The sequence below is a fragment of the Pelodiscus sinensis genome, chromosome 2 (genome assembly GCF_049634645.1).
Source record: "Pelodiscus sinensis isolate JC-2024 chromosome 2, ASM4963464v1, whole genome shotgun sequence".
Taxonomy (NCBI): domain Eukaryota; kingdom Metazoa; phylum Chordata; order Testudines; family Trionychidae; genus Pelodiscus; species Pelodiscus sinensis.
This window is the reverse complement of record NC_134712.1, coordinates 32,724,841-32,749,976: the sequence shown is the minus strand read 5'-3', so window position 1 is coordinate 32,749,976 and position 25,136 is coordinate 32,724,841. Positions and strand designations below refer to the sequence as shown.

Genomic DNA, 25,136 nt, shown 5'->3' with positions numbered 1-25,136 from the left:
TGTAAACAGACTTCACGTGACCACAAGAAACTTAGCCACTGTTGTGATAAAGTTCCATGACTTCCAGAGTACTGAACGTTTCTAACTTCCAGTGAAATCAGTGGAAGTCAGGGCACACAGCATCTTGCAGGTGATCCATAGCACCTTACAGAATTGGGCCAAATGTAGTATTTTTAAGCAGAGCTCTGGAAAAAAGTGTGACTACTTTAGGAATGTTTGAGAAATTGCAATGTAGAGGCATTATGTAAAGCAGAGGTTCCCAAATACAAAATTCTTGTAAACATTGAAAGGTGGACATAATGCATATAAAAACTTGGTAGATATTTAAATGTAGGGCATGTGTTCAAGGTAATTAACAATCAAAGAATCAAGTATACTTTGGGTCTGATCCTCATTTGGTGTAAAATAGGATAGCTCTGTTCTACCCAATTTACACTGGTCTATACCATCTGTATAAGGTCAATATAGGATCAAACCCTTTTTTGCTTGTTTGTGAAGCTAAATACAGAGTAATCTCCTGTAAATTCTCAACAAAAAGAATGTGTGTGTCTTTAAGAAGTTGGCAGAGAGAAAAAAAAGAGCATTTTGTATTATGTCTGTCTATTAGCAGTCAGGCTACCATTTCCTACAGGAAACGTGTTTATAGAGGGGAAGTCAGTTGCAGTGGGTTGGGGGGGAGCGAGGCAAAGACCAGCTTAACCTTTGGCACATGTATTTAATCAGGCCAGCAACAGCGAAGCACTGGAGCAAATAACACGCACAATTAATTCGGTTGGAAACACTTATACAGCAAAAAGCTCACATGTATGTTGATAAGTTTCCATACTGAGAAAGTGTTATGAATATTACTGATTCAAGGCTGGATTTTCAAAAGCACCTAACTGCTTTTGGACCACAGGTCACTTAGGTATTTTCAAAATCCTCACCAGAGTCAGCAACGCTACGGCAGGAAAAGTATTTCCCATGGGCAGTACATGGTAGACCGTTATAGAATATTCCATCTAAGTGTTTCACAGATTTTCTCCTTTAGTAATTTACACATTGAGAACTTGATAATGGAAATTGCTGAACACTAGTTGGAACAGCAAGCATTAACCATATGCTTAACTTTAAGCATATGTGTAGTCCCACAACTGGTGCATTGCTTGATCATAGAATCACAGCTATGTAGAACTGCAAGGGATCTCAATAGGTTTTCTACTCTAGTCCTTTGCACTGAGACAATGCTAAACATTATCTAGATTAACCCGAACAAGCATTTTTCTAATCCATACTTAAAAATCTCTAATGACCTTCAGTCCACAATGTACCTAGGTAGTTTGAACTATTGCTTAATCTGATCCTCCAAAGTGCTTGCAACCCTTCCCCCCCCCCCCCCCAAATTTGGTATTCTCTGCAAATGTTGTGTGTGTACTCCCTAGGCCATTATCCAAATAATTCATGAAAATATTGAATAGATCAGATATAATGATTCCCATGGGACCGGGCTTCATCTGTCCTTCCTGCTTGATTGTGAACCAGTGTTAACTGCTTTGAGTACATTTTTCCGATCAGTTGTGCACTTACCATATAGTAAGTTAATATTTCCCTACTTTATTATTAAAAGAACACATAAGATGGAATCAAAGCTTTAATAAAGTCAAGGGCTGTGTCTAGACTGGCATGATTTTCTGCAAATGCTTTTAATGGAAAAGTTTTTCCGTTAGCATTTGTGGAAAAGAGCGTCTAGATTGGCACGGACGCTTTTGCTCAAAAGCACTTTTTACGGAAAAGCGTCCGTGCCAATCTAGACGCAGTTTTGCGCAAGAAAGCCCCGATTGCCATTTTCGCCATCGGGGCTTTTTTGCACAAAACAGCTTTTAGCTGTCTACACTGGCCCTCTTGCGCAAATACATTTTTCCCCCATCCAAAAGACTTGTTGTCCTGTCAAAGAAGGATTTCCAGTTGGTTTGACATAATTTGGTTTTGATAAATTCATGTTGATTGTTACTTTTTTTCTTCAATGTGCCTATAAATTGATTGATTATTTGCTTCATTATCTTTTTGAGTACCAAAGTTAAGTTGATTGGTCTATCATTCCCTTGCTTTTCTTTATTCCCCTTTTTATAAGTAGGTACTATATTTGCCCTTTTTCCAGTCCTCTGGGATCTCTTCTGTCCTCCACAAGTTACCAAAGATAATCACTAATGATTCAGCCAGTCCTTTAAGTATTCTAGGATGTATTTTGACAGGCCCTACCAACTTGAAGACATCTCATTCATTTCAGTTATTCTTAACCTATTCTTTACCTGTTTGAGCACCCAATTCTGCAGTGTTCAGCACATTGCAGGATCAAGCCCCAAATATATATTAAAGAGTTAGAAAACTGTTCATCTTTTTTCTTAATTTAGGATCTCATTATGCGAAGTTCTGAGTATCTGTGACTTCCATTAAGTCTATGGCATTTACAGCTGCTCAGAGCTTTTCATGAGTAGACCAGTGTAACCACTGACACAATAAATAGGACCAAGATTGCAAAGGCACCTAATTCCAACTTAATTCCAACCAACTTACATGGATATACCAGAGACCAGGAGTAAGCCTATGGTGGTTTTATATAAAAGGAGGAAGAGAACCTCCAACTTACTTTCTTCAGTCGTGTCTCATTTTGATCACAAAGACAAGTGAAATAACCACAGAAAGCTAGCCCCAAGCCCCGTCCCCAAGCTAGTTTTCCTTCTATTGGATAAAGATTGCAAGTGCTACCACAATATATTGTTTTAATTAACCTCATCCCGCTGCTTGATTCTTTTGTAGACATATTCAGGGAATGGTTTACGTGAAATGTATTTTCCATCTCCTGCTGTGACTTTGAAAATTCCATTTTCATACACCACTTTGCCTCTCGAAATTGTCACAACTGGGAGTCCATGGCAGGTCATTCCTTCAAATATATTGAAATTGTTGGCATGGTGATGTGTCTTTGAAGATATAGTCCTGTGTTTACAAAACAGGCAATTATTATGACTCTTACATTTTTCTCCAACATAAAGTACTGAGAAATAGAGGGGGAGAGAATTTAGCAGCTTTAAGCTGCAGCTTTGTACTATAGATCATGGAAGCAGCTGTAAAAATAGAATTCTGTATTAACATTTCGTTGAAAAGTAATTGCATTTCCAAAGAATAAAGATGGGTTTCAAATGGAAAGAACTTTGCAGACTTAAATGCAGAATTTTTCACTCCAAAGATGTTGGTGTAAAAATTCAGATTGCAAAAAACAGATCTTTATTTTTAGACTACATAATTGCACTCGTTATATCATAATTTAACAAATACATCTATGTTCAAAATTACAGCCTGAATTAAAAATGGGTTCTTTCAACCAAAGTAAACTCACAACCTCAGGTTTGAAAAGTTTGGCTCTGGAATGGAACATGAAAGGTATGAACAAGACTATACCTTGGAGACTCAGATATTGATAATGAGTTTTGGTCATTGCTCCTCCAAGCACCGGCTTCTGCCCCTCCTCCTCTCCCATCCCCTGCTGCTTCTATGGGAGGCAGCAAGTGGACAGCAAGCAGCTCAGTGGGCAGCCAACTTGAAAGCCGGCTTCCTGTGTGTACTGGCTTCCGCCTGCTCCCCTCACCCTTCACACTGCTGTCTCTCTATCAGAGGCAGCAGTGTCCAGGTGTGGGGAAGGGGGACAGGCGACTCTGTGGGATCCAGTGCTCATGGGCAGCTGCGGATATAGGGCAGGGTGAGCGGGGCGGCTGCCCCGGGCCCTGTGCTTCAATAGGCCCCACGCACGTGCTATTACCTGTCAGCTATGGCCATGGCGCATGCATGAAATTGTGCTGCTCTGGGCCTTGCGCTTCAATAGGCCCTGCGCCCTGGGTCCCGCAAAACTCTCATCTGCCCCTGCTCATGGGGAACCAGTTTAAAAATGCATAGCTGGAGTCAGATTACCTTAAGCTGAGCCATGGTGGTGTCCACACAGTGGGAGGCTGATGGGAGCAAACATTCCCATCGGCTTCCCTTTTACTCCTCACAGAAGGAGGAGCATCAGACACCAGATTATACTAGACCCACTAAATCAAACTAGAAAATCGACCTCCAGAGCATTGATCATCTGGTAAACATAGACATGCCCTAAGAGATTAAAGGATTGTATAAATCAGAAATTGACTGGAATAGCTATTCTGTAATAGCTTCGTGCGTGGGTACACTATTCTGAAATAAAAGTCACCATCTTTTGGAATAATTAGTGTGATTTATGGATAGCTTATTCTGCAATAGCTATTTCCATACCAACAAGCTCAATGTGACTACAGAGTCAGTAACAGAGTGGAAATTAGAACTCAAATGTCCTAGCTCTTTGTCCTTTAGCCTGACACCTAGCCTCCCATTAAGTGGATAATAGGAAGTGCAATTTTTATTTAGTGATTTTGTGTTTCCCCTCTGGGTTTTATTTTTACTTGGGCCTTTTGCCTTTTTATTGTTTACATTCACATTTTCATTTACTGAACCTCTTCTGGAAGTAGCTGGAAATTTTCAGGCTTTGCCATTCATGTTGTACAAAAAAAGTATTATCTACATGAAAATACAGCCCTTAATATTATTTCACAGACCTTATTTTGTGAAAAGAGTTTTCAAAAGCAAAGCTAAGATGGCATTCCCTGTGCTCATCAGTTTTCCAAAAAGCAATTAGAAGCAATAATTATATTTTTAATAAAAGCAATACTGAAAATCTTCATATATCTGACTGACTTGGAATAAATATTTTTTTGTGGGTTTACCATTTTCAATACTGTTCATGCAACAAGTACTTTAAAGGATTAACCAGGAAAATCTTAGTGAATGAACTACCCCATTTTTCAGATTTTTTGGAAGAATGTGTGTTTGTCCTTCCATATTGATCTGTAAGTCATGCAGACTTAGTGGAAGCGATTGCTTTTATGTGTTACAGCTCAATCTCACTGGCAGCTGACTTTTCATTAGATGCCTCACATGTGCTGTATTCTCAAAGTCTGTGCTGCCCAAAGGAGAAGCCGCTTTTTATTTAGTATGCTTTGATTAGATAACAGAGACATATCCATACCTCACTGTCAAGATCATCTTCTCCAAGACTTAAAAGATGAAGTAAAAGCTCCAGAGCCTTCTCCCAATATTAATCAAACCTACCAAAATCTTCAAACCAACACACCCACAGAAATTACAATAATTATAAAAAGTGTGTGTGAACAGCTTTCTGGACGCAACTGCCACAGTGCTAAGTAATAGAGTCCATGATGGAATTATCTGTAGCATCCTCGGGGCAGGGCTCATGTCCTATTATACACTAGCATTGAGCCACTACACTTTGGAAAGGTGTCCAAATATTTGGAAGCTCAGAAAAAAAAGGAAGAGGTTTAAAAACCTGACACTCATTATGGAGGCAACTTAAGCATGCTATAGCAGAGTCACACCAGGTAGACATCTCTCTAAACAAAAAGAGACACATTCATGGGAGATGGCACAAGTCAAAGAAATTTAATGGCACTTATAATGGATTTTCTGGACACTAGCTTCTACAATGCTACTTTGCATCAGTTTAATAAAGTATTAAACTTCAGAATGTACAGCACGTGCTAAGTACAGTCTCCTTAATAGCCCTTGGTAAAATTAATTAACTGGCCGGTTTTAAAAAACCCTCCACAGTTACGTATGACCCTGGGGAATCCCCGGTAATAACCACAACAGTTCCTAGAATCATAGACGATAAGGGTTGGAAAAGACAACAGGAGGTCTTCCAATCCCCTTGAAGCAGGACCAAACCCAACTAAATCACTCCAGCCTGGGCTTTGTCAGGACTGACTTTAAGAACCTCTAAGGATGGAGATTTCACCAGCTCTGGAGGTAACCAGTTCCAGTGCTCTACCATCCTCCTGCTGAAATATTTTTTCCTAATATCCAACCTAGACCTCCCCCACTGCAACTTGAAACCACTGTTTCTTGTTCTGTCATCTGTCACCACTGAGAATAGCCTAGCTCCATTTTCTTTGGAAACCCCCTTCAGGTAGTTGAAGGCTCCCACATTCTTCTCTTCTGAAGACTAAATAAGCTCAATTCCCTCAGCCTCTCCTCAGAAGTTATGTGCACCAGCCCCCTAATCATTTTCATTGCCCTCTGCTGGACTCTCTCCAATTTCTTCACATCTTTTCTGTATGTGGGTCTTAAAACTGGACGCAATATTCTGGGACGCCTAAAACTGGATGCAATACTCCAGTGTTGAATAGAGGGGAATAATCACTTCCCTCAGTCTGCTGGCAATGCTCCTACTAATGCATTGACCTTCTTGACAACAAGGGCACACTATTGACTCCTATCCAGTTTCTCGTCTACTATAATCCACAGATCTGTTTTTTCATAACTTATGTTTAGCCAGCTGGTCCCAGCCTGTGACAGTGCATGGGACTGTACCGTCCTAAGTGTAGGACTCTGCACTTGTCCTTGTTGAACCTCGCCAGGTTTCTTGTGTCGCAATTTTCCAATTTGTCTAGATCACTCTGGGCCCTTTCCCTACCTTCCAGCATATCTAACTCTCCTCCTCCTTCCCCATCTTAGTGAATCAGAGAACTTTCTGAGGGTGCAATCCATCCCCTCATCCAGATCATTAATGAAGATCTTGAACAAAACTGGTCTCTGGACCAATCCCTGGTGCACTCGGATACCAGCTGGCAATTAGACATTTAGTCATTGATCACTACTTGTTGAACCTGATGATCTAGCCAACTTATAGTCCATGCATTTAAGCCATACTTCTTTAAGTTGCTGGCAAGAATACAATGGGAGACTGTACCAAAAGCTTTGCTGAAGTCTGGGACTTCTCCTGATTGTCAAGAGTTTTCAGAGATAATGGCCAGTGGCTCTGAAATCACATCAGCCAACTGTCGCAGCACCTTCAGATGCATTAGATCCAGCCCCATGGACTTGTGTGTGTCCAGCTTTTCTCAATAGTCCTTAACCTGTTCTTTCACTACTGAGGGCTGCCCACCTTCTCCCTATAATGTGTTACTCAGTGCAGCAGTCCGTGGACTAACATTGTCTGCGAAGACTGAGGCACAAGCACATTGAGTATGTCAGCTTTTTCCACATCATCTGTCACTAGGTTACCTCCCCCATTCAGTAAGGGTCCCACATTTTCCCTGCCATTCTGCTTTTTGCTAGTGTACCTGTAGAAACCCTTCTTGTTATCCTTCACATCCCTTGTTACCTGCAACTTAAATTGTGCTTTGGCCTTCCTGATTATATCTCTGCATGCTCAAGCTATGCTTTTACATGCCTTCCTGGTCATATGTCCAAGTTTCCACTTCTTGTAAGCTTCCTTTTCGTGTTTAAGAACACCAAAAATTTCTCTGTTAAGCCAAGCTGGTCATCTGCCATATTTGATATTCTTTTTGCATTGTTTCTGAGCCCTCAAAAAGACTTATTTAAAATACAGCCAGCTGTCCTGGACTCATTTCTCCCTCATATTAGCTCCCAAAAGGATCCTGCCCCATCGGTTTTCTGAAGTTCAGGGTCTTCTTTCTTCCTTTTGTCAGGATCCCAAACTCAACCATCTCATGGTCACTGCTACCCAGGTTGCCACCTACTTCTACTCTCCCTACCAATTCTTCCTTTTCTGAGTGTAGTAGGTCAAGAGGACCATGATCCCTAGTTGGTTCCTCCAGCACTTGTACCAGGAAGTTGTCCTCAGCACTGTCCAAAATGTCTTGGATTGTCTGTGTAATGCTGTGTTGCTCTTCTAGCAGATGTCAGAGTGATTGAAGTGCCCCCATGAGGACTAGGGCACATTTTCTAGAAAATTCTGTTAGTTGTCCATAAAAAGCCTCGTCTGTCTCATCCTTCTGGTCTGGTGGTCTATAGAAGATGCTCACAATAACATCAGTCTTATTGCTTTCACTCCTAATCTTATCCAAAAACTCTCAACAGGCTTTTCTCATTTCATACTAGAGCTCTGAGCACTTAAACTGCTCTCCTACATACAAGGCAACTCTTTCACTTTTTCTCCCCTGCCTGTTCTTCCTGAAAAATGTATACCCATCCATGATATGTTACACCAGTTGAAGTGTCCCAGACTTGCAAAAGTAGAAAAATGACTGACCACCTGATTAAACAGAAGCCAGAGCAACATCACTGATTGACCTAAAGAGCATGAAAATACAATTTGCATCAAACTGTCTGCTGTGTTAGGGTATGTCTAAACTACATGGCTCCGTCGACGGAGCCTGTAGATTTGTTGTTTTGGCAAAGGCAAATGAAGCCGCGATTTAAATGATCGCGGCTTCATTTACATTTACATGGCTGCCACGCTGAGCCGACAAACAGCTGATCAGCTGTTTGTCCGCTCAGCGCGCTAGTCTGGACGCTCCCTGCCGACATCAAAGCCCTTTGTTGGCAGCCCCGGTAAACCTCGTCCACGAGGAATAACGGGGCTGCCGACAAAGGGCTTTGATGTCGGCAGGGGAGCGTCCAGACTAGCGCGCTGAGCGGACAAACAGCTGATCAGCTGTTTGCCGGCTCAGCGCGGCAGCCATGTAAATGTAAATGAAGTCGCGATCATTTAAATCGTGGCTTCATTTGCCTTTGCCTATGTGTCTAATCTACATGCCTCTGACGACAGAGGCATGTAGTCTAGACACAGCCTTATTGACAAGATCAGCATTGAGCAGCATTACCAGGAAGCTTCATAAAGTTCCTGCATTTGCTCTGAATGTCTGAATGATATTGATTGCTCTGCTACTGGTACTTTCATCTCAATTGCTGCTGCCAGTTCACAATCTATCACCTTTATTGGACCTGAAAATTGTCCCATTAAGAGCAATGGGATTTCTGGTGGATTAAGGAATTACTCAAAATAAGGAGGGTATAATCTGACTGTGAGCATCCAAGATCTGAACAAAAAAGTATGTTGATGAATCATGTATTCCAACTACGGAATTACATAGGTACTTGTTCCAAGCTAGACATTATCAAATGCAGACTGAGATCAACCATGGTGGGTCAGAATGAACATAGTCATTTGGTTTAATAAGGAGATTATTAAAGTAAAGATTATCACACTTGGCTCTGTTCTTGCTCACAGTACTGTAAGTGTACTGACTTCAGTAAAGCTACTTGGAGTGTGTGTGTGTGTCTGTGTGTGTGTGTGTGTGTGTGTGTGTGTGTGTGTGTGTGTGTGTGTATCAATACAGAAGAACAAAATCTGATGAAAATGGCATTATTACACATGTGCTACACACACATCTGTGTATATTTCCTTGTTTTTTATGCCACCTTTCACACTGGTATCCAACTGCTGGCACTTAATGTATTAAGTATTCAAAATTATGGTCACACTTTCAAAGGGATTAAGAACACGGTCACAGCACAAGTTGCTCTGCTAACGTGTTGTGTATGTTTCTTATGAAAAATAGCAAGTAGTCTCTTGGCAGATTTGTTTATTTGAGGTGGGCTTTCCTTCACGTACAATGGGTGGTGGTGGTGATGGTGAAGACTGTTAAACAATGTGACAGATACAGATTGAAGATTTTTTTAAATGGGTGCCGATTTGTTCACCAACCTTAGATAAATGCATAGTCCCATAGGGTCTGATCCTGGAAGTCAACATAAATGTTCTGACTGATTTCAGTGGGCTTTAGGTTAAGCCTGTTAAAGCCTGAACCAAGGAGAACCTCTGCTCCAATTGTCTTTGCAGGGCAAATCACTACTTCTCAATGTTTCTCCAGCATTAAAAGGCATTAGCAAAACAACATCTGACACTGTGTTCCTATGCTTACATTGTGCATTCCCCACGATCCCTTCCCTTTGGAATGAAACACTTAATTGCTTTTGTTTCACTGGGATTTAGGTTGTCAAAATGCACACACACAACACAACAGCCAATGAGAGCAATCGGCATGGGGTTTCAATCAACGTGTACTGCATGTTCATGGTCAAACCTGAATTAAAAACAATAAAGTACAGTGCTGAACGCCTGCTACCCACACACATTTTCCCTAAGATTCTCCACTCAACACTTTTACCTACAGGGCATACTAGAGTGTTGTGTGTGTGTTGAGGTCTGTAAGAAGATGTCATTCAACATAAATACTATGAGGACGTAGTTCTTTTCCTAGCTAAGAGCTGATTAATGAATACTTCAGTATAGGTTGTTTAAAATAACCCTAAATTAGTAGAAAAGAAGTTACTGTGGCCACCTTAGGCTTCCAGGTAACTTTTATTACATCTTTTTTGAGTATTTTGTAATTAGTTTGTACATTTGACATGTCTCTGCTCAGACTGCTTGCGCCTATGTAGAAAACAATTACAACTAGGAGACTGAGGTTTTTAGATACATACACAGCTGAGAATTGTGCACCATGTCTTTTCTGCAAAAATTACTAGTGAATCCTGCAGAAATAGACCAAAGATTTCAAAGTGAAATGGACCCTTAAAATGAAAGTCTTGGCCAGGCTGGTGGAGTGCTGGAAATGGAACCTGTGTCAAGCGCAATAGCTACTGGTTCGTTGAGCTGTCACTCTGAATCCACTAGATTCTTATAACCTAAGGAAAAAAGCAAAGCCAAACATGCACTCAACATGCACAAAAAACACACCCAACTTGCTGTTATTGTGCAATGACACAGAAGGGCTAATGCAGCTGATTTTGCAGGGTTCTTTTTAACTGCTTCACATCACTGTTGGTAATCTTTCAAAGAGATGTCAGAATCTCCCCTATAGGCCTCCTCCGCCAGTCTCCACTCCCAATTCTCCAGAGTTATGAATCAGCACTTGTCTAGTTCTTTATGCTTGTATATTCCAGTATTTTAAAACTGCAGCTCCTTTGTCTCCTACCAGGAAGCCTGGGCTGAGGCATGAGAGTGATGCTAATGATTGGGCCAGCATCTAACATTTATTAATAAACAAGAACAACGCAGCTATTATGTAATTTCAAAACATTGCCAAATCGCAACAAAGCTTGTGAGGCTGGCTGTGCGTAATATTTCAAATGGTTGAAGGCTGTCAGCTAGCTTCTTTTCTTCAGTAGGCTGTGTGTGCCCTCTTCAGGCGTATTGGTGAAACATGTACAGATGCTGCTAGTGGGAGTTAGCATTCCCTATATACTTGGACTATGTCTACACTACAGAGCCCTCAGTGGCAAAGCTGTACCCACTGCAGCTGCACTCCTGTAAGGTCTCCCATTGTAGCCATTCCATGTAAATAGGAGAGCGCGCTCTCCTGCTCCCAGTGATCAGAAGTAGCTTTGTGAGTGAGAGAGTCTCTTGCTGAGAGAGCTGTCCCCACCAGCGTGTTGGTTGGTGAAATGTATGTCGCTCATGAGGGTGCTTGGGTGGTCCTATGAGGGAGGCACCACTCCATAGGGTGGGGCTGTGCTCAGGGATGTGGGGGCAGGTCAAGCTGTGGGCAGGATGATGGGGAGCCTGCAGACTGAGTAGCACAGCTGGCTAGAGCTGCAGGTTGGGGGGCGGAGCAGGTGGAAGGAGTGCTACAACTGGCTGGAGCTGCACACTCACTGGTGGGGTCTGTGTGTGAAGGATTGGGGCTGGGAGACCAGGAGCAAGGATTTGGGTCCAATGGGACTGGAAATCAGGGCAGGGGACTGAGGGATCAGGAAGTGAAGCAGGGGGCAGGGGCTGGGAGATTGGGGCTGCTGGGGCCAGTGGTGGCCCCAGGTGCATACAGGGAATTTAGTGGTGCCCTATGGCACTGAGTGTGCTGTGTATGCCTAAAGGATGACCTGGGGGTGCTTATTTCATATTCCTGACTGACAGATGTTTTACTGACAAAAGTGCTAATGTGCCTCCAGCCTCAGTAATGTATTGGCCCCACAAACCGCTGTATGGGCACCAGAGCTGGCTCGAGCCATTCTTGCACCCCAGGAACCAGGGTGCGACGCATGTGCTGCCCCGTCCCTGGCGAACGTGCTGCCCCGCCTCCCCCCCCCCCCCCCCCCGGAGTGCTGCACACCTTACAGCTGTGATCAGGCTACAGAGCCTGATGGCAGCTCTAAGGGGCATCACGCGGCCCCCGACCCCGGGTGCACGGTGCCTGATTACAGCTCTAAGGGGCGCTGCATGGCCTGGCGTGCAGCACCACTTACAGCTGCCATCAGGCACCCCCCATAGGTTGGCGCCCTGCCCTTAATCCGGCCCTGATGGGCACAGCCCTCCTCCTGTTCCAGTCAAAGGCAAAACTCCCATCCTTTCAGCAGGAGTAGATCCTAATAAAAATGCATTTTCTGAACTTAAATTTCAACTGCCCACAGATGGAAGCAGAGCCTCGCTGACTGAAGAGACACCCACAGGAAAACTGCACTTTCATAGCTGGAGCCAAAACCTGTTGTGGCAGAGAACTTACAACATGTGCTCACCAGTGGGTGACAGTAATTTAAGAGATTGGGACAGGGGCTTAGAGTAAGTACTAGCCCAGAGCAGCCCTCACCTCCATGAGTTCAAGGACTAGGACTGTGCTAGGGCCCTTGAGTCCTGTTCCCAGCTCAAGCACTTGTGGGAGGCTGACCTGAGCTGGCATGGCTCATAGTTACACAGAGGTCTCAGCGTGGTTAGTGTCATGCACAAAGTAGGTTGCCTGGCTGCTTCTAGAAGGCCAGGCTTCTGTAGCAGATATACACTGACAACAGAGCTTCCTTATCAGAGATACATACCCGAGAGGTGTATAACATCCTTTTACTGCATAGCTTACATGCAGTATGTAAGCTAACCACGCCAATACATACGGCATTCGACAATCAGCGCCACCTAGTGACTGACCAGTATAACAGAGCTTAGCACTAACTTCAGGAGTTAGTTTTATTCCTCAGACACAGGGGTATTTAGTATAATGCATAAAACTTGTTGCTTTTCTATAAAATCAGCAGTCCAGAAAAACATTTACACTCTGTCTAGATGTCTGTTTAGATCCACTATGGTAAGTGCCAAATAATAGCCTGTAAATAATGTATATGCAGTGCTGTTAAAATAAGACCTGCCCTCACACACTTCCCACCCCTGCTGGGGACTTACTGCAATACAAGGTGCTTTCATATATCTTGTTCCCACAGAAAAGTCTGGAAGGACAGGATTTGATTACTCAGACCTACCTTGTAGCTTTTGGGTCCCAAATAACAATGTCAGCATCAGAACCCACAGCAATTCTGCCTTTCCTTGGGTAAAGGTTAAAGATTTTAGCTGCATTTGTGCTGGTAACTGCTACAAATCTGTTTTCATCCATTTTACCACTGTGCTGCAAAACAGTACGTGGAAACAAAAATGCTAATTTTGTCAGGAAGGAATAAAATAAATTCCTGTAATCAAAAACACATGGCTGAGTGATGAAGAGGTCTCAGCTAACACCACACCAATCTTTTCAATGGCTAACTATTAATGTTTACATGAAGCACGTGTGACTATCATGACACAGACACACGCTGGCTACGTCTAGATTGCATCCCTTTTTTGTAAAAGGGATGCAAATTAGACATATAGCAATTGCTAATGAAGCAGGGATTTAAATCTCCCCCGCTTCATTAGCATAAAAATGGCTGCTGCTTTTTTTCGTCATGGACCTTTGCCGGAAAAAAGTGCCAGTCTAGATGCGGATCTTTTGGAAAATAAAGCCTTTTCCAAAAGATCCCTTATCCCTTATTTTAAGAGGGACAATACAGGCATTAACATGGTAACAAGGCAACACTGAACTATGCAACACAGAAAGATGGTCTGTAAATCTTTTCTCTACTGGTATTGCTCAATAAACATACTAAATTAAATTAAGTGGAATGAAGATTTATGATGGGGAGAAAAATGAGAGGAAAGAAATTATGATGGCCTTAAATGTACTGATACTTTGGAAGGAGAACATTTTTTTGCTATAAAAAAAAATCACCATAACTTTCTACAATTATGAAGAGAGAGAGAGATTTAATGAGTAAGTCCTATTTGGTGACTTTTCCTGAAAAGTTATTATGAGCAAGGTGTGGCACTTTCAAAAACAGCAAATGGTGTGTGTCTAATGACTCACTTGCATAGTATAATCTAGAGGCAAATACTGTCCTGATTTACCCCCTTGGAAATCTCCCTGACATTACATAGAGTATAAATCAGGACAGAATACCACCCAGAGGGTATAAGATGATTATTTGCTTTGCATCCAAATACAGATTTACAAAATAGATTATAATACAATCAACAAACTGGATTGAGAGAGGTGGGCAGTTCTTAAATTATAAATATACTAGCTGGAGTTACCCGGTGTTGCTTGGGAAACTGGAGGAACAAAATATAGAAAAACAGTAGTCCGTTATCTTTTTTTGAATGGTAGAAAAGTTGCACTGATTTCTATAGGGATTAAAATATAGGTCTACGTCATTCCTGGAGGTGGCGGGTGCAACCCCAGGTGGAGGGAAGTTTACACGCAGGAGGAGCGCCCCAGTTTGTGCCTGGGGCTGCAGGTGCCGTGAGGGGCAGGGCAGATGCCTGAGCCGTTGTGCACAGGGGGGTCAGGGCATTGCGTGCCGGCGCGGGAGGGAGGGGGAAAGAGGGTCACTTATGTAACCTCGCAGGCAGGAGGGAGCGAGTTCTGGACAGTGCTAGGGGCCGCAGGCAGCGGGCATGGGACTTAGAGTGGGCGGGGCAGCCCCTGCAGCGCAGCACGGCAGGCAACTTTTTGGTCTTTACAGCTTGAGCTTGGGCTCAATTGGGTCCAAAAGTACCTTAAAACCTTCTCCTGGATGAAAGGTTATCCCATGGAAAGTTTGGTTGCAGTAGCTCTTATAGTGTCCAAGTTATTAGCGCACAAACTTATAAACATTCTCCTTATATATTAGATTTTGAACTTACATTATCAGCAAGGAATTCATATTCACCAGGGTAAAGGAGATCAGTTCACCCAACATTCTCTAGAACTTTTAATAGTACTGAACTGGTTAGAGTGTTCTTCATTCCAGTGCCAGCTCACCCAGTGTAAGGTAGGTAATCAACACTTCTGAAAGTCAGGGCATTTATTTAGATTTCTAGCTTTAGTGAAAATAGTTTGAAGAACGTGACTGCTAGCTGTCAGTGTTTGTTTTTGTTTATAGTCCAAAGGGCCTGGGCCTGAGAGATGCTGAGCACCTCTTTTGAGGTCACTGAGAATCTGGAGATAATGGGAATTGAAAATGTGTTACCAAATATTGCATTTGGGCCCAACCATGCTGCTTCATCTAACCAGATTCTCCAAGGGTATGTCTACACAGAAGTAAAATGCAGGACAATGTAGCACTTTAAAGACTAACAAGATGGTTTATTAGATGATGAGCTTTCGTGGGCCAGACCCACTTCCTCAGATCAAATAGTGGATGAAAATAGTCACAACCATATATACCAAAGGATACAATTAAAAAAATGAACACAAAGTGTTATTTCAGAATAACCGCATCAACACTACAAGCAGGTATTTTGACATAATGTCGAAATAATGGCGAGCTGGAGGACTTCTTACTCCAATTCCTGTAACCCTCATTTTATGAGTAGTAAGGGAAGATGGAGGAAGAGTGGTCTACCTCTGACTTCCTGCTGTGTAGACAGCACCAAAAACCAAAATAAGCTATTTTGGCTTGAGCTACATAATTGTCGTAGGTGAAGTTGTGTAGCCTATTTTGGCTTTAGCCCTGCTGTGTAGACAAGCACTAAGGGATTTGAAGAGGTGGTGTTTTTAAGAAATTACATTAGCCTTTGTTGGTGGTATTGGTGGATTTTTCTGCTCCACCATCAGCTTAATCATGAGGAAAAAAAAAAAACTCACCACTCCCTTTTCCCATATGACAGACATCCTGTCCTCAACACCATTCACCCCATTAGGGATCTTGGTGAAATCATCCTTCCCCAGAGCTTTCTGACAGATGTCAAAGGTGCAGTTGTCAGTTCCCGTCACAGTTAGGTCATCACTGTAAAGAAACAAGATATGCCATGAAGTGAAGTTTGCCATCGCACTCCTGTAGATATGAGATCTTGCAAGAAGACTTGCTATGCCCAGCTATTCCTTTTGGAAAGAACCACCAATTTCAGTTCAGTTCCTTGCCTCCATGAAGAGTAGCTTCTGCCAAGTAGAGACATCCAATGTCCCTTTGCAATGCAGTTTTTTCCTGCCACACCCAAAGGGAGACATCCAACTTTTCTAAACTTCGTTTTAGATTATTTCAAAGGTCTTCTGTGTGCAGGCAGCATCCATCCTTTGCCTCAACCAAAGGGACCGATTCTATTCTCTCATTCATTTTACTATACACCATTGTTACTGGAGTTCAGCAGCATTACTCCTAATTCTGACCAGTGTCAATGAGAGGAGAATCAGGCCCCACATCTGCAAATGCTGCAAAATGACAAATTTATCCCCCTCTTGAGATTTGAATTTATTGGTGACTGTACCAACAAAATAAGACTCAACTTAAAAATTCCCTTCATGGCTGGTTTCCTAAGAGTTTCTGAGGGAACTCCTCCCCCTTAGCGCCCCCCCCCCCCCCCCCATCTGCCTCTACTTCCTTCTGAGCAGAGGGTCATGCCTCTGGACCTAAGAAGCCCTAACTGGCACAATGGAGTCTTATAGAATTGACTCAGCAGTTTGATGCAGGGCTCAAACTGCTGTAAACCAAAAGGGTAAAGCAAGAACCCCTGCTTCCCAAGGCATGGTAATAGATCCTGCCACCTGACAAAATACAGCCTTGCTGCCCCACTACTCCTTTGCTAGCAGCTTTACTTATGTATTTGGATACAGAAAGTGCTGAGGCTGTGACCCATTAATAAATCATTTAAATGGCTCTCTTACACAATACAGTAGAACTTGCCATTGCTTTTTAGTCTGCTTACTTGGCCAATAAGTCCATGAGGAAACCAGGTGTTGAAGGGTCTGGCCTCAGTGGAGGTCCCATGACATGTCCTGCGGCATGATGCCATTCCTTATGCCAGTAGTGAGTGCCATCTGTACCAAGACTAGCAGCAATAGGTTCCCCATATACTACCTTCCCTGAAAAACACGAAGAGTTAATCTAATCAGTAAAAAACATTTATGACAACAAATTGCTTATTTTGTAGTTTCTCTTCCCCGTTCTTCCTGAAGAGATTGGATTTAAATTTGAAAAAACATGAATAGTCTCTGTCATTTTAAACTAGATACCATGCACAGAAGAATACAACATGTATACTTGTCATATAGTGCCTGTTGTGAATATAAGTTTCAGAGGGGTAGCCGAGTTAGTCTGTAACAGGAAAAACTTTAAAAACAACAAATAGTCTGATAACAAAACATGTAGATGGTATCGTGAGCTTTCGTGGGCACAATCCACTTCTTCAGATGATCATTGTGTTGGAAGTCCAGAACCAAGAATAAATAAGGAAAGGAGGGGTGCGGGTGGAGGGGTTGGGGGGGGGGGGGGAAGAGAGGAAAAAATGGAAAGGGAGAGGAAAAAAAGGACATTTGGTAGATAAGTTTCAAAGAGATAGCTGAGCCAGTCTGTAACAGGAAAAACTTAAAAAACAACAGTCTATTAGCACCTTAAAGACTAAATAGTTAAAAAAGGCTGATCAGAACCATCGGTTTGCACTAGGAAAGGAAGAGTACTAACATCAGATTCTACAGAGACATCAAGAACCATTCGCACCTTCAGTGTTTGGTTGGTTGATAATGTGAGAGTCATCTGATATCGCAATTTAGACCATTTGCACGAGTTAAACTTGAGAATGAAATGGAGTTCCAATATTTCTCTGTGTATTTAGCTTGTGGAATTGGTCTGAAACAAAATAGCAACTTGTAGATCCCTAAATGAGTGTCCAGGGAGGTTAAAGTGTTCCTCAGCAGGTTTTTGTGTGTTGCCTTTTCAGATATCTGACTTGTGTCCATTAATTCTTTCCCATAGGGACTGTCCAGTTTGTCCACTATATATCACAGTGGGGCATTGCTGGCATTTGATGGCACAGATTACATTACTGCATATGCAATTAAATGAGCCTCTGATTTGGTAACTGATGTGGTTGAGTCCAGTTATGAAATTGCATGTTTAGATGTGTGGACAGAATTGGCACCGGGGTTGATTGCGGGGTTTGGTTCCTGGATGCTTATGATGTAGCTGTATAATGTGGTTACTATATAGGATTTGTTTCAGGTTAGGGAGTTGTCTGTAAACGAGAATAGGCCTTTCCCCCAAGGCCTCAGAGTTAGGGGTCATTTTCCAAGATAGATTGTAGATTGTGGATAATGCATTGGAGGGTGACTGTAGGTAATGACAACTAGAATTCTGTTGTTTTCTCTTTTGAGTCTGTTTTGAAGTAGTTCATGTCCGAATACTTTTTTGGCTCTGTTGATCTGTTTTTTCACTTCACCAGGTGGGTATTTCAGTTTTACTAATGCTCTATATAGATCCTGTAGGTGTTTGTCTCTTTTTGTGGGATTGGAGCAAATCCGGTTGTATTTTAGCTCTTGGCTGTATACAATAGATTAAGAAATGTGTCTGGAATGGAAGCTAGAGGCATGAAGGTAAATGTATCCATTGGTAGGTTTCCAGTATAGGGTAATAGGATCAATATGTTATTGATCAGCTTCTGTCCACACAACAGTACAAGTGACACCATTACAGGACCTAACTACATAAGCCACAACATCAGAGGCTGAACCACTTATACATCTACTAACATGATATAAGCCAGCATGTGCCAGCAATGCCCCTCTGCCAGATATATAGGCCAAACTGGACAGTCTCTACACCAAAGGACAAATGGACACAAATCAAACATCAAGAAAGGTAATGCATAAACCAGTATGTGAATACTTTAACCTCTCTGGACATTTAGTAATAGTAAACATCCATCCTTCCACAAAAAACTTCAAAACCAGATTACAAATAGAAACAGCAGAACTGCAATTCATTTGCAAATTTAATGCAATAAAATTAGGACTGAATAAGGATTTAGATGATCTCTCTAGAAAGTCAGTTTTCCCTCTCTTGGTATTCACACCTCCACATTTGCTGTTGAGAATGAGCCACATCTACCCTCATTGAATTGGCCTTTTTAACATTGGTCCTATACTTGATAATTAATTCCCTCCTTTTGTTATAACCAGTACTTCCATCCCTCCATGCTTTCCTGTCTCTGTAATTTCCATTCTAATTCATCTGATAAAGTGGGATTTATACATGAAAGCTTATGCCCTAATAAATCTGTTAGTCTCTAAGGTGCCACAGGACTCCTCATAGTTTTTGCAAAATATCACAGTGGTCCCTGGTGTGACTACTGTGTTTCTGGGGGTGGGGGAGAGAATGTTATTCTGCTCAGCGGCTACTCTGAAGCCTGTTAAAGGGAATAAACTGTAATGCTTGTTATGGATCTAGGTACAGCATTTTACAAGCATAAACTAATTAGTCCTTACCATACCATTATGAAGGAGATAAGCATGGTTTACTATCCCTATTTTACAAATGGGATAACTAAAGCAAACATGGCTAAGCAGTTCTCCCAGGATTACTGAAGGTTTCAGCATCAGAGCCAGGATTGAACTCAGTAGTTGCTGTCACAAAACTATACTTGTGCTTTTCATGGGGTGTTAGGTATCCCACTGTTGTAGAATTCATCAACCTTCACAGGTGCACCTACAAAGCTTCATGGAAACTTAATTGAATATAAATGTTTTGCTAGTGGAGCAGGAGCTCCATGCTTTGATATGAGTTGTAGTAAAATATAAATGCAAAATTTGAACACATTTGTTTCCTAAAAACTGGTCTTCTGTTTGGCTCAATGTTTTATCTGTACATGGGGATGCCACAACACATCTACACCTGACAGCCAGACTGCTGGAGTTAGGTGTTGTTTATTAGCAGTCTGGTGCGCAGTGACAGGTTGCAAAGTTGCCATGATTTTTAGATATCAGCTTTGTCACTGGAAGATCAGGGAAGAAAGGAAGGATGGTCTGGTGATTAAGGCATTAGCCTCGGGCTCAGGGGACTCTAGTCCAGTTCTTTACCACAGGTTTCCTGCATCATCTCAGGATAAACACTCACTTGCTCTGTGCCTTGATTCCCATCTGCAAAATGTGGATACTAGCACTGTCCTGTCTCAGAGAGGGAGTAGGAAGAGAAATACATTAAAAACTGTGAGATGCACAGGTACTGCCTCTCATAAGGATTGCTGATCAGCAACTTTTGGATGTAATCATTTTTTATTACAAAAAAAAAATCACAATGGGTCAAAACCAACACTCTTGTGGGGGGAAAGGTCTTTTGGGTCCAAGATGGAAATTCTGTTCAAAGCTGCAGCATGAAAAACACTAACATTCAAGCACTGGTCTGGGATGTGGGGGACTCAGGTTTAGAACAGGAAAATTGAACCCCAAACTCCCATATTCCAGGTGAGTACTCTACCCACCAGACTACAGCTTCCGTTCCTTTTTCCCCTTCCTATATTTTTACCACCATGATACAGAGTGGGCAGAATTTTGTGGGACAGAAAAGCTCAGCTCCAATCATAAGCATGTAGACTACAAAAGTATATGTACTATCATATACATCTGATAGATACTTAGACTCATGCTGTAATGGCTGTCAAAAAGCTTTGACCCATACTGGAGAAGCTGTGTCAGAAAATATATTGACATTGCAAACAGCCATGTAACAGTATTCACACAGGTGACTGGATGGATCAATTTCTTTCATTTTTCTCTGGGCTAGAAGATTGTAGGAAATGTTTCTACCTCAAGGGCTTGAATTATTATCCAGTGCTAACAGCAAATGAGGGAAGAATGTGGCAATATTACAGGTGCTATTCTAGTTTCAGGTCTCCTTCAAGGGGTATTTTCTATTTGTGGCTCTTCCAATAGAAATTAAATGTTCATTCACACCTTCTGAAAGGGGAAAGACACAGCCTAATCAACCAGCTATATCTCAATCAACCAGATTCTGATGTGTATATGAATTATGTGACTGTTGTCTTTGCATATACCATAACTGTATTACCAGTCTGAAATTCATTACTTTGTGAAGGCCTGTGAGTTGTCAACAAAAGGCACTAAAAGCAAGCAACTCATTCATTCAATTTCGACGTAATTTAGTAACACCAGGTCAGCAGGAACTGAAATTTTCAGACATACAAGCAATGCCTTTCTTTGGTGATTGGCATTTCTTTAAGTAACATTCTCAGCAAGTGTCATATCATTCCTCAATTGCTTTGTGAAGATTAGGTATACAAAAATGCCTTATGACCATTTTTAAACTTTGATCAATCCCTATATATCTGCAACCAGCATTGCTCCAGTTACACTCGTTACCGGATGGTTTCAGGATTTCTCAGGACACGTATTCTTTATCTTCTCCCATTGGCCCAGTGTTCTTTGCTTTGTCACATACCGTGGAATGTTATTTTTTCTCTTTATTACTTGGCCTTTGGTTTGTGGAGTTTTAAGTTTCTAGTCCCATGTATCTAATTGTGTTATGGAATTAGGCAGAGAGAGGAGGAGAAAGATACAAAAAACAGAAGATGGGCTTTGGGAACCCCAGGACTCTGTCCCAAGACCTAAGCAGTAGACTCTTTTTTATTTTGTCCATTTATTTTCAAATGTTAAAGGATGGGATTCAGCACAGAATTCACAGCCATGGCCTTAGGAGGAGTGTGTTATAATGTGACTTTGGGCTACATTTGTGCTCTTCCAATTCTGTGCTGCTCTAAGGATTTGAGAGATCTCCCAGCTAACAGACAATTCTGAGAGTCTGCTCTGGTTGCAGCAACTTCTCTTCAGCTACCTGTGTGGGGCAGCCCCACTTACATTTTCAACCTGCAACATTCCTCTCCCACACTCATCAGGCTGCTTCCTCTGGATCTTGTGGCAACTGTGCTTGCACAATGCCTGTGCCAGATGGAATTCTCCTCTGGCTAGGGCTGGCTTAGCAGCAAAAGAGAGAATTCTACCCAAAGTAAATGTCACTGTGAATGACTGAAAAAAGCCCACAAAATGGCATTGTACAGTGGTTTGTGATTGTTAGCTGATTGGACTGGATCTGAGCTTCAGCGCACACAAGTGCCTTGATGTTTCCAGTTCTCAGCCCACACTAGGGGAGCGTATACACTGCAGCGTTATTTCAAGATAACTAGTGTTATTTCAAAATAACAATGCAAGCATCTACACAATCATTCCATTATTTCAAAATAATTTTGAAATAACGGACGGCTTATTCCAAAATCTGTAAACCTCATTCTATGAGGAATAATGCCTATTCTGAAACAGCTATTTCAAAATGAGCGTGCAGTGTAGACATACCCTGGGATGCAAGCATCAAACTGGTTATTTCTGGCTCACGTGTCACCACTCACGAGAAAGTTTCTGCAGTCAGAACATAACCTAAGCTGCTCCCATGAGTGGCAAGGAGCAGAAACCTGCAGATTCATTTTCAATAACAACCTTGAGTCTAGAGTGCTACAGCTTTGCCAGATTAAATTTGGACATTTTTGCTGATTTTACTATTCCTTGCATTTCATTCTGACTGACTCACTGCATTTAGAGGTAAAAAAAAAAATCTTAGAACCTGCATTAAACCAGCAAGCAAAGACATTCTGAGGGAAGGCTTTATTAGGTCATATTGCTTGTGCTTATAGTGTAGTGACAGATCAGACCTTTGCATGTGTCACATTTTCTTTTATTTAATACAAATACTAAGCAGGAAGCAAGCCCCTTCTCATTTTTCTCACTACTTCTGCTATACTTTAAAGTCTGCTCTGTTTGAAAATACTTGTGGTTCTTAGTTGTCTCTTCATTAAACATTTAGCTAGGTTGGCACTGGCTTCCACATGAATTGGTGCATCATTAAACACTGTGCCTGCTTTAGATTTATTTTCAAACCTCTCAGCAGTTCAAGGAGAGGTAAAACCATCAATTGAAATCATGTCATACTTGAAAATCTGATCCTTGTATGTTGCTTACTGGGATATAATTTTCAGAAGCATGTAAGTCATTTAGGAGCCTAAGTCCCATTTTCAGAAGTGTGATTTACATATCTGCAGTTCAGAGCCTAATCTGACCTGTTAACTGAGCCTTAGCTAGAATGGTCTCCAAAGATGTTGTTCTATATGATTAGTCCAGCAATCTTACTATGCAGTGACATATTGTTTATAATTTGGCCAGTTTGGGATCAATCTTTTTTTTTTTTTAAATGGTGATGAACTTTTTCATTCATCAAATTCCACTCTCAGGCCCTGATTATAATAGAACGTTTTATTACTTTAACTACAGGGTAAGTGGTACTCCCTCCCCTTCCCACAAAATATGTACAGTTATACCAAAACCAAAGTGCTTGTATTGGTATAGCTATTCCGGAGGAGAGACAGAATAAGCTACTGCATATACTATCTTTATACCAGCACCTACACTGCGGCTTTTACTGGTATGACCGGTTTCCATAAAAAAACCCACACACCTAACTGAAGTAAAAGTTTTTCCAATACAACTTTTAAGCATAGGCCAGACCTTATTCTCTCATGTGAGAATGGAGCAACTCAATGATGTAATTCTAGATTTTTTCAAGAGAGTAGGGAGCAGAATGTTACCAGTTTGTTCTTTTCACCTAGACACCAGTAACCCTGCCTAGACTCCAGGACAGAGATGAAACATGAAGGAGACCTTATAAGTGTGTTACATCTTTTGCCAGTATCACAGAATTCCTGATTGACAACACAGTGCAAAATACCCTTTTCCTGTCATCAGGTCTTTCCAATTTGCTTGTCAACATTTCTGCTTTCGCCTGGACATTTTAACTGATTTTGCAGTTTCTTATATTGGATTCTGACAGCACATCATTGAATAAATGAGCAAAGGCATTACAGCAAGTTGGATTCCACATTACTACCAACAGTGTCACCTAGTGGACAAATCTAGTTTAGCACAGTATTGATAATCCATTGCTGACAGGTAAAAAATTCTTTTACATATTTGCATTAGCAGACAGTCTTATTAGAATACCATAACACAGTTTCTATCTCCAATATGTCTATTCTTCACACTAGGAGGTGGGTAAACATTACCTTAATCCGACCTGTAGCAACATTATTTGGAATTTCTATCGAACTTTCCATCCACTATCTCAAAACGCTTTATACAAACTAATCAAGCTTATAAGGTAGGCTAGTATTTAAAATGCATAGGCAGGGAAATCTGAAGCATCCATGGATCAATTTGGATCAAAAAGGAAGCAAAAGTGCTAGTAATTCATAAGGATTTGAGCCCCTTTCATTATGGTTAGAGCAGTGTGAATAGATGATTTTTCAGTTTGTTGCCAGGTCAGAAAATCTCACAGAAGTAACCGTGATCATCTGTAACTTTAAAAACAATGATTTGTCCTTAGGGTATGTCTACACTACCCTCCTAGTTCGAACTAGGAGGGTAATGTAGGCATACCGCACTTGCAAATGAAGCCCGGGATTTGAATTTCCCGGGCTTCATTTGCATAAGCAGGGAGCCGCCATTTTTAAATCCCTGCTGGTTCGAACCCCATGTAGCCCGGCTACACGGGGCTCGAACTAGGTAGTTCGAACTAGGTACCGGTAGTTCGGAATAGGAACCTAGTCCGAACTACCTAGTTCGAGCCCCGTGTAGCCGTGCTACACGGGGTTCGAACCAGTGGGGATTTAAAAATGGCGGCTCCCCGCTTATGCAAATGAAGCCCGGGAAATTCAAATTCCGGGCTTCATTTGCAAGTGCGGTATGCCTACATTACCCCGCTAGTTTGAACTAGCGGGGTAGTGTAGACATACCCTTAGAGACTAACCAAAATATATAGAATCATGAGCTTTCATGGGCAAAACCCACTTCATCAGACCCTTCAAAATGGTTGGTGAATCCAAAAAGTCAGAAACCTTTTCCTTCCCATTGACTGCCATGGCTGGATTTGAGGCATTTTTTAACTATTTTTACATGTGAAGAAAAATCAGGGGAGACCATGCCCTCCCCTTTAAAGTTCGGGGAGGGGAAACTCACATCTGGGATGTGATGCCCCAAGTTGGGCACCCAAAATGAGTGAGTGCCTTCCTGTTCATATACCAATGTTAACCAGCCTGAATGCAACAGCCCACTACTTGATGAAAAAGCAAGTGCACTAATAATTCAGAACATCAGGGG

The 25,136-nt window shown here is 41.8% G+C and overlaps 1 protein-coding gene across 1 annotated transcript in view; it reads right to left on the bottom strand.

The window, feature by feature from the left end:
• Positions 1–25,136, bottom strand: part of DPYS (dihydropyrimidinase) — a 55,120-nt gene that overhangs the window by 5,878 nt on the left and 24,106 nt on the right. Inside the window, exons 5-8 of the mRNA XM_006122392.4 lie at positions 16,856–17,012; positions 15,798–15,939; positions 13,120–13,262; positions 2,769–2,976 (exon numbers count right to left, since the gene is read on the bottom strand). Of these exons, the coding sequence (XP_006122454.2) occupies positions 2,769–2,976; positions 13,120–13,262; positions 15,798–15,939; positions 16,856–17,012 (650 nt within the window). The remainder of the gene's footprint in view (positions 1–2,768; positions 2,977–13,119; positions 13,263–15,797; positions 15,940–16,855; positions 17,013–25,136) is intronic.